The 9,521-nt window shown below is 39.0% G+C and overlaps 1 protein-coding gene across 1 annotated transcript; it reads left to right on the forward strand.

Annotated features, from left to right (window-relative positions):
* Positions 1 to 2,190: 2,190 nt before the first annotated feature.
* LOC104608659 (ABC transporter G family member 1-like) lies at positions 2,191 to 5,491 on the forward strand. Its single transcript, XM_010274709.3, has 7 exons — positions 2,191 to 2,856; positions 3,002 to 3,081; positions 3,248 to 3,712; positions 3,796 to 3,882; positions 3,985 to 4,113; positions 4,195 to 4,476; positions 4,587 to 5,491. The coding sequence occupies exons 1-7, from the start codon at positions 2,316 to 2,318 to the stop codon at positions 5,250 to 5,252; spliced, it is 2,250 nt and encodes a 749-aa protein (XP_010273011.1). The 5' UTR covers positions 2,191 to 2,315; the 3' UTR covers positions 5,253 to 5,491.
* The last annotated feature ends 4,030 nt before the right edge of the window (positions 5,492 to 9,521 follow it).

The following is a 9,521-nucleotide window of genomic DNA, read 5'->3' on the forward strand; positions in this document are numbered from 1 at the left end:
GAATCTTCATATCAAATCGGATTCAAATATACCTTGATTCAAATCCCATCAAATCTGTTTGCACCCCTACTTTTGACAGTCGAAGTATTTATCAATAGTGCTCAACGTGCTTACTATATTATGCCTATTAGATCCTCCGGTCCCGTTTTGATGCTCGAAAGTTCTACTTCTACATCTTGTGGAAAACGTTCAACAGGCCAAGAAAAACGATATTTTGAAAAAGGATGAAATAGACCAACAAGCTTTAATCGTTTTTTTTTAATAAACTTGGAAATTAAAAAAGAAAATAACTTTGACACTTGTAGATGGTACAACTTCTAAATTTATAAACAATTAATTTATTTTGAATGAGCTAAATATTAGTCAACATATATTTTGTTAGTCGAAGTCCTTGTAATTCAAATGGAATTAGTAGTAGCAAGGGCTAACAAGAATACAAGATCAACCAAGGCCAGTTCTAACTCTGAGACATAGAGAGGTTCTTTATTGGATTTTTTTTTTTTTATTCTAAGTATAACCAAATATTCTAATTAGTTGTATTTTATATTTTTTTCTTTGGTTTGTAAACCGTTTCACCAGTTTGACCTTCTGATCTGAGTTTATTTTTTTCCTATATCAAACGAGTGGAGGATCATGACATAAAAATGGGCACAAGCTCATTAGCCAACTGGTAATTCATAATTACATTAGAAGAGGCCTGTGGAATGCAAGCTCTGCATTGCTACCAACACCTACCCACAGTATATTACAATTATACATCAGGATTATCTCTTTTATTTGTATGTTGGTCCTTAATGGAGAGATCTTACAAATGTATGGCTGTAATGTCGCGCGGGTAGTCTGTGCAGCAGAGATCCAAAGATTTGTGATGCACTTGAAGTCATATATGAAACGGCGAAATCAACTTTGGTGCTCACAAGATGGAGATATTTTCAGAATTTAGATCTGTTAATCACAATATATTGCTGGTCACACTCATCCAACTATATTGATGCGTGTGACAAACAATGTATTATAGTCAGTAGATCTGAACTCCAATGCAAGGCTCTGAAGGACTTTGTGAATAGTGAGTAGGTCTTGTGAGCAATAAGACGATCTATGCATGATTAGGCCTGTTTATGGGTCGGGTTGGGTTGGATTTTTATTCTGTATGAATAGATTTTTCTAAGGCTCGAGTCCGAGTTCGGCCTGACTATTGGGCCTATAATTTGGGTCTGAACTCGGTCTTCATAAAAAGTCGAATCTCGGGCCTGGGCCCGAGCCCAAAATTTAGCCCATGCTGTTAGCTGTTACTACTATTGAAGCGACTGAATAGAGATAGATAGAGAGAGAGAGAAATTTTAAAATAAAAAATGTATATATTAAATTATAAATATATATATTTCAATAAATATTATATTATTTATATAATATATAAAATACATATTATATATTTTATAAAAGATATAATACTGAATCGGACCAGATCGGGTTCGGACCAAACTTGAAAGACGATACAGGTTGTTGGAGTGGGTCTTGCACCGATTGAATCCGGTTTCCACAGGAGTTGTATGAAGTGATTTAAGGCGGAGCCACAGCAATACATAAAACAGAAAGGTACGGACAGACCCATGCAGATTTCTGATTTCTTACTGCAGAGATATAAAGCTGGCACCTATCCAACAATAATTTGGGCTTATAAATTCTGACTCTAGGCCGAAGCAATGTAAGGAGAGAGAATAAGGTGACGTGTGGATAATTGAGTTTCAAATGACATCGGCGCCCCACACACATCCCAACCGTGTATTCCGAGCATCTCCCAATCATAAATATTAAAGATGGCAAGTGTACATTGAGATGCAATGTAAAATGTAAGAAGACCGGATCTGTTCTCACAACTGACGCCTCATACACACATCCTATCATGCATTGAGAATATCTTCCGTATTTATTAATAAATATTCACGGGAGGTGTTCCCAATACACACAGCGGGGTGTGCGGCGGAGATGTGAACTCGTTTTAAAATACATGAAAATAAAATAGACTGCGAGTGCGATTTGCGACTTTGAAGAATAGCCGCGTTGGTGACGTGGACGAGGTGACGAATTTTTAACGAGTCGGTTGGGAGTTAGACTTTCAAAATTGTAGCGTCTGGCTGGCAGGTTGGTCCTCGAGTCACATTGACTTTGCCTATAAATAAATTCCAGTCTTCTGTAGTTTTCACAAGGCAGCCAAAGGCAATCAGAAAGCCAAGCTGCATTGCTTTGCCCAACCCCTCTCTTTTGCCCCAAAGTATACGCTCCTTGAAACAAAGCTGCCAGACAGAATTAACAGAATGTCGAACCCAGTTAACGTTCCTAGGTGGACTCCAAACGCAAGCCCAACAAGGTTACCTCACCCAGAAACCATTTCGCAGGAGAGGGATGATGACACGGAGATGGGAAGCATTGTGTCTGAAGAAGAACCCATGTCCATGTCCCACGGCATGGAAAGGACTTTCCCTTTCAGCACTTACTCCGCTCCTCCACCTTCTACGTTTCCCAACCCCAAGGACAAGGTCATCCACCCTCAACCTGCCTATAGCTTGAGAATTGAAACCGATGAAATTACGCACCACGTGGAGGCCAGAGAGGTTCAGTTGTCCAACCATGGCCATGCCGCCTATGCTTCTCGCGCTCCACTAACTGTTCCTTTGGAGTACCGACAGGACGGCATCTACTTGACATGGAAGGATCTGTGTGTTACGGTCTCCGACGCGAAAAGCGGGACACGGGCCATCCTTCAGGGTCTCACCGGTTACGCCCAGCCCGGCGAGGTCTTGGCCATCATGGGTCCTTCCGGTTGCGGCAAGTCAACTCTCCTTGATACTTTGGCTGGTAATCACATTCACACCTTCTCCAACTTGTTCTTTTCTCTTTTGCTTTCCAACTTTTCTCATCTTTTTTAATCTTTTAATATATATTAACCTTCCATACAAATTAAGAGATTCTGATCAACCAAACCAAAAATCACAAATTGCAGGGAGACTAGGTTCGAACACGAGACAATCTGGAGATATCCTTGTTAATGGACGAAGACAAGCACTGGCATTTGGGACCTCGGTGAGGCTCTTTTTTGTTTTCATTGTCACATGTCGTCTCTGGAATCTAGAAAAACTAGAGGGGAAACTCACACTAACTTTGCTTGAACCACCAACCGAAGCACTGAATAATTTTCTTGGTTTTAACTCTATCGTGGGTGTTTGGTTTTTGTCATGCGTGGATGTAGGCTTATGTGACTCAAGATGATACTCTAATGATGACATTAACTGTTAGAGAAGCAGTTTACTACTCTGCCCAGCTTCAGCTGCCCGACTCCATGCCGCTGTCCGAGAAGAGGGAAAGAGCAGAGATCACTATCAGGGAGATGGGGTTGCAAGATGCAATGAACACCAGAATTGGAGGGTGGGGTCACAAAGGGCTTAGTGGCGGCCAAAAGAGGAGAGTCAGCATCTGTATTGAGATCTTGACCCGCCCAAAGCTTCTTTTTCTGGACGAACCCACCAGCGGTCTTGACAGTGCGGCTTCCTACCATGTCATGAACCGAATCGTACGCCTAGCCCAACAGGATGGAAGGACAGTCGTCGCTTCCATCCATCAGCCCAGCAGTGAAGTTTTTGAGCTCTTCCACAATCTTTGTCTTCTTTCTGCTGGTAAAACGGTCTACTTTGGCCAGGCTTCAGCAGCAAGCGAGGTAACTACTAAATTTTGGTCTGTGGGAACATTTTTATTAGCAAATGGAGTCCTAGAATAATTCCCATTTTCATTTTATTGTAGTTCTTTTCATCAAATGGTTTCCCATGTCCAAGTCTGAGAAACCCATCGGATCACTACCTTAGGACGATCAACAAAGACTTCGATACGGTAATTTTTTTTTTTTTCTGTTAAAACCTCTCAACTTGTTTTCTATTTAAAAACTTGGGGAAACTTTTCATTTAATTTAAACTCTCTTTGGTTACTCCACAGGACGTCGAACAGGGCTTTGATGGGAAGACTATAAGCACTGACGAAGTAATTAACATTCTTGTAAAGTCATACAAGTCATCTGAGACTTGCCAGCAAGTGAAAAGACGGGTAGCAGAGATATGCAAAAGGGTATGAAATTGCTCCTCTGAATCATGGATCTCTATTCCTCAAGCTAAGAGTCAATATTGAAGACATTGATTTAATTTTCAGGAAGGTGCACCTTTGGAGAAGAAGGGCAGTCAAGCTAGCTTCCTTTCGCAGTCTTTCGTTCTAACGAAACGATCTTTTGTGAACATGTATCGTGATCTTGGGTACTACTGGTTGCGGCTTGCAATCTATATCGCTCTATGTCTCTGCGTAGGTACTATATATTTCGACATCGGCCACAGCTTCGGCTCCATTCAGGCTAGGGGCTCGATGTTGATGTTTGTCGCTGCCTTCTTGACATTTATGGCCATCGGTGGATTTCCTTCTTTTGTTGAGGACATGAAGGTGATTAAATAGATATTCAAAACTTAAGTTTGTTAATTTATTGGAGCTTCAATTTAAAATTACGAGTTTACTAAATGACTTTTGTTTCTTGCTTTATCTCTTATATTCAGATCTTCCAACGAGAGAGATTGAATGGGCACTACGGAGTGGGTGCATTCGTTCTGGGAAATTCGTTTTCTTCCATCCCCTACTTGCTTCTCATTTCTCTGATTCCAGGAGCAATTGCTTATTATCTCGTGGGTCTTCAGAAGGGAGCTGAGCACTTCGTCTACTTTGCTCTGGTGCTCTTCGTATGCATGTTATTGGTCGAGAGCCTGATGATGATCGTCGCGAGTGTTGTGCCAGATTTCCTCATGGGTATTATCACAGGAGCTGGAATTCAGGGTGTGATGATGTTGAATGGTGGGTTCTTCCGACTGCCGGACGATCTTCCGAAGCCTTTCTGGAAATACCCAATGTACTATATTGCCTTCCACAAGTACGCTAACCAAGGGTTCTACAAGAATGAGTTTGAAGGTTTGACGTTCCCCAACAATCTAGCAGGAGGTCCACCCACCATCACTGGAGATGAAATTTTGAGGGACACGTGGCAAGTGGAGATGGGTTATTCTAAGTGGGTGGACCTTGCAATCTTGTTGGGGATGGTTATCTTGTACAGATTCATGTTCTGGGCTATTATCAAGACTGTTGAGAAGATGAAGCCCATGATCAGGGCTTTCTTAGCTACCCCTCCCAATCAAATGGCACAGATCATGGAGACTCCCTCTACAAGTTAAAAAACTGAATTTGGTGTATCACTGTATTAATATTATGCAGTATTATGTGGCATGTGTGCTCGCTCAATTTTCGTTGACGTGCACTTGTTTTAATTGAGTGAGGCGCACTTAAATGTGACTTGCTTTTTCAAAAATATATAGTAGTTCATGATGTATAATCACTTTGTGAGTTTGTGTTATATATTTGCTTCAATTTGAAGATTTTGTATTAATAAAAGGATTTTATTACAATGTTTTCACTTTTTCTTCGTTTTTATTTTTTTACTTGTGTTTTCAGTCTTTAAGGCCGTGTTCTTGGTCTTTACGGCTGCGTTTTCAGCCTTCCGTTCAAACCAAACATAGCCTTTGATTAGATACATGATAATTGTATAACTCCCACCACATACTATCAATGATTTCTTTTAAGATAATCATTTTACTTAATTGTAATTGGAAATACTAAAACCCTAATAAGAATAGCTAGTGCCTTTTTGATAAGAGGAATCAATTTCTGCAATTCACATTAAGATCTAGTGCCCTATAAATGCCTTACATGCACATCTCAGTGTTCGTTGGGAATATTTCCTGAATTTGTATTGAGAGACATTCCCAATACACGATTGGTATGTGCTGTGGGGTGTTGTTAGTGGGTGCGCTATCATTTGTCCCAAAGCCTGTAAAAGAGCCTAAGCCTAACCAAGTTTACGCTCAATTCAATTTTTTTCTTGACCCCACCCCAGCCCAGAAAATGCAGCTCCAACAGTCCAACCTATACAAAAACTCGAATTGGACCATGCAACCAAGTTGTTCCCCTAATCCTAACCCATTATCATTTATTATTATCCTTTTATTTTCATGGCTTGTTTTGCTTTTGCAAAACAACTTATTGTTGGGTAAATTGATGGCCGGGAAAAATAAGATAATTAGGGTCCATTTGGTTTGCTGGATGGAATTGGAATCGTAATTAGAATGACATTTTCCCATACGAAGGAATGAACATTCCCTTCCCTTTTTTGGGGAATCAAAATCCATTTCAACCAATTCTGATTCTGATTCCGATTCCAGACTGAACCAAACAGGTGAAAGGAATAAATTATTGACTCCAATTCCAACTGTGTACCAAATGAACTCTTAGTCTAGCACCATCAGATCCATGATGATGATAATGATGAACAACCATGGAGCAACAGATGGAAGTACAGCCCACATTGTAACATGTAGATGTATAGCCCAACGATCGATCTTCACCTTTTTTTTCGGCTACATGGGAGTATGGGACTAACAACAGGGTATCCCATCCTCCCCCCCAACCCGGCTTCATGCGTTGGATGTCTTGCAGGTTTGCCCTGACATTAAAGACTTTTAGATACTGCAACTTTGCAAGCATTCTCGCGGCAACAAAAACTTAAGCCTCCATCTTTGCCTCTTCTTGCCTAATTACTTTTTGCAATTGAATAAATGCTGTTGGAGCATATTTTTACAAGAAAATGGCTTCTTCAGTCCCTGGGTGGAACCCATGTGCAAGCGATCCCATTCCCATCAAGAAGGTGAAATTCGATGGATTGGAGACAGAAAGAACTGCTTACGTCCAGTGGCGTGTAGAGAGATCTTTTCCCTTTGGTTGCAGTGCAATTTTATTTATAGTATAAATGTATGGAAGTGAAAATGAAAAGAATGTAACTTTTAGTTTAATTTTGTTTTAGGTTTTATTTTCCATCCCAATCGGTTACGTAGCTCAATCCATCTACATGACTACAGCATTCCACCATTTAGAAATCACACATCTATCCGAGGTGAAAAAATGTTCAAATGTCCAAGTTGAACTCTAGCTCTCAGCCTGGTATCTACTTGACATGGTAGGATATGTGTGTGGTCGTCTCAAATGACAAAGTTTTTTTTTTTTTTTTTGCAAGGATAAAACTGGAATTCATTAAACAGCAAGCAAGTTAAGGGAATATTTGGATCCCTTTACATGGTTTCTCAAAAAGATTGGTGAGGTTTACGTAGCTGGCATAGCTATTTACAAAAGAGTTCGTATGCCTATCTCTCTTTGCCATTTTATGGGCTAGCAAAATAACATCCCTGCTTACATACTTGATTTTAATATTTTCAAAAAAAGATAGAAGTTCCAAAATATGGTCATAAAGTGCTTGTTGGTCCCATTGCATCTGTTTTTCTGTCCCTCTGAGCTTCGTTAACACTGCTTTAGCATCTGAAAACAAAAAACCTGTCTTTACACCCATACAAAAAAAAAAAAAATTCTTAGTCCTCTTATCACTGCCCAGAGAGGCCTGTGAGTGAACATATATAAACCAGTAGATGCAGTTTGTGTGAATGGGTTCCATGAGTCATCAACAAGAATGATCGGAAATTCAGAGGAGAAAACTTGTTGTAAATCCCTTTCTGATTGAGGATCTAATGGATTGAGGAGTTTAAGTCCCAATTCTTTGTAACTGCAGTAACTTTCAGCCTTTCTAAATATTTGAAGGGGGTTTGGGTTCACTTTGTTAAATAATTGATTGTTTCTTGCATCACATATGCTTCTGAAGATGGTACATATTTTTGCAATATAGTTATGCTTTATCACTTTATTTTCCAAATGGGAGCTGTGTTGCCACCACCATTGGATTAGGTCCACTTGGCCTGAATTCAAAAAGATTTCTGGTACCAAACCAACCTGAGCCTGAATCCAGATTGCCCTAGAGAGAGGGCATTGCAGGAAAAAGGTGCTTTTGGGTTTCTGGAGAAACTTTACAAAAAGTGCACCCGGTTTCTTCTCTTCTCCTACAGCTCCATATTTCTGTCTTGGTTCGAATAGCTCTATGGAGAACCTTCCACATGAAGATTTGACACTTATGGGAGCATGGACTTTTCTAGATGCCAAAGTTGGGGAGTTCGCATCCTATGGACTCTATAGGTTCACACTTCATAGGATACATGTGCCCTCCTATAAAATCTCGCCGCATTGTTCAATCTCTCCCATTTTCAAAACTAATCGAATTTGCCTCCTTAACGACATTTACTTCATTTTTGGGTGCTACTTCCTAAAATCCTAAGTCTGCCTTTGGAAATGATGCAAATAAGTGTGAATGCAAATATATAGTGTAAATGGGTTCATATAAATTGCAAAGTTGGTTTAGTTTTGCATTAACAAATTTACCTTCTTACCAAACATACTTTTAGCTATAATGGATGCAAACACAAATTCCAATAAAGCATATTTTTTCTATGGAAAGCCCACTTGAATGCAAATATACTTCTTTTCTATTGATGTACTTTTACATCTTATTATCAATGTAAATATGCATTGGTCTGCCATTTATCAATGCATAAATGTATTGTTGCCAAACACAAGCAAAAGTGAACTAGAATGTAAATTTACCCTGAACCGGAATTTACACTCCATTTGCATCGTTTCCAAATGCAGTCTAAAGGGTTAAATACTTAAAATATATCCCTACCCTTTAGCAAATGGATAAAAACTTATAATATTGTTTGAAGAATTAAATTAATGGGAAAATTCTCGATTAGTACATTGTACTTTAGGCCTAGTTTAACTTTGATCTCTAAACTTTAAAATGCAACAATTCAGTACCTGAACTTTCAAAACATGTCAATTTAATACCTACCGTTAACCAGCCTATTAATCGGCCATTAAGTGACATTTTGAAAAAACAAAAATGTCATTTGAATGTCATCTAATTTTCTTTATCAACCATCCAAATGTTGACAAAAAATGAACGGTCCCAACTCCTTGTCTCTTCTATTCAAAAAAGTTGGGGTCACATGAATAAAGAGAATTAGAGGACACTTGAAGGGCATTTGCATCTTTTCAAATGCCACTTAATGGTTGATTAATGGGTTGACTAACAATAGGTACTGGATTGGCATGTTTTGAAAGTTTGGATACTGAATTGTTGTATTTTAAAGTTCAGAGACCAAAGTGAAAGTAGGCCCAAAGTATAGGGTACTAATTGGAAAATTTCTCTTAATTAAAATACCTTTAAAGTTTTTGGCAATTGACATCGTTCCTAAATATTGACAGAAAAATAAAATATCAAATTTGCCCTCTATTATTCTACAACACGTGAGAGTTAGAAAGAGGAAAAAAAATAGGATTGCAATTTGCAACGATTATTTCCTACCCAATCGAAAGGAAAACAGTCACTTTTATTCTCTAACGAGTGCTACTTCTTCAATTACTATCTATTTTAGTTCAATCTACTACTCCATCCTATTGGCCAGTCTACCACCACAGAACTCAACTTCTTTAGATTCTTCTAAATAAAT

This window comes from Nelumbo nucifera, chromosome 1 (assembly GCF_055504915.1).
Source record: "Nelumbo nucifera cultivar China Antique chromosome 1, China Antique-T2T, whole genome shotgun sequence".
In the NCBI taxonomy this organism is placed as follows: domain Eukaryota; kingdom Viridiplantae; phylum Streptophyta; class Magnoliopsida; order Proteales; family Nelumbonaceae; genus Nelumbo; species Nelumbo nucifera.

Bases quoted from the DNA above. Each gene is read 5' to 3' on its own strand.
- LOC104608659 (XM_010274709.3), top strand. From the start codon at position 2,316: ATGTCGAACCCAGTTAACGTTCCTAGGTGGACTCCAAACGCAAGCCCA. The intron at 2,857-3,001 runs GTAATCACATTC...CACAAATTGCAG, and splicing joins TCTCCTTGATACTTTGGCTG to GGAGACTAGGTTCGAACACG. The intron at 3,082-3,247 runs GTGAGGCTCTTT...GCGTGGATGTAG, and splicing joins CACTGGCATTTGGGACCTCG to GCTTATGTGACTCAAGATGA.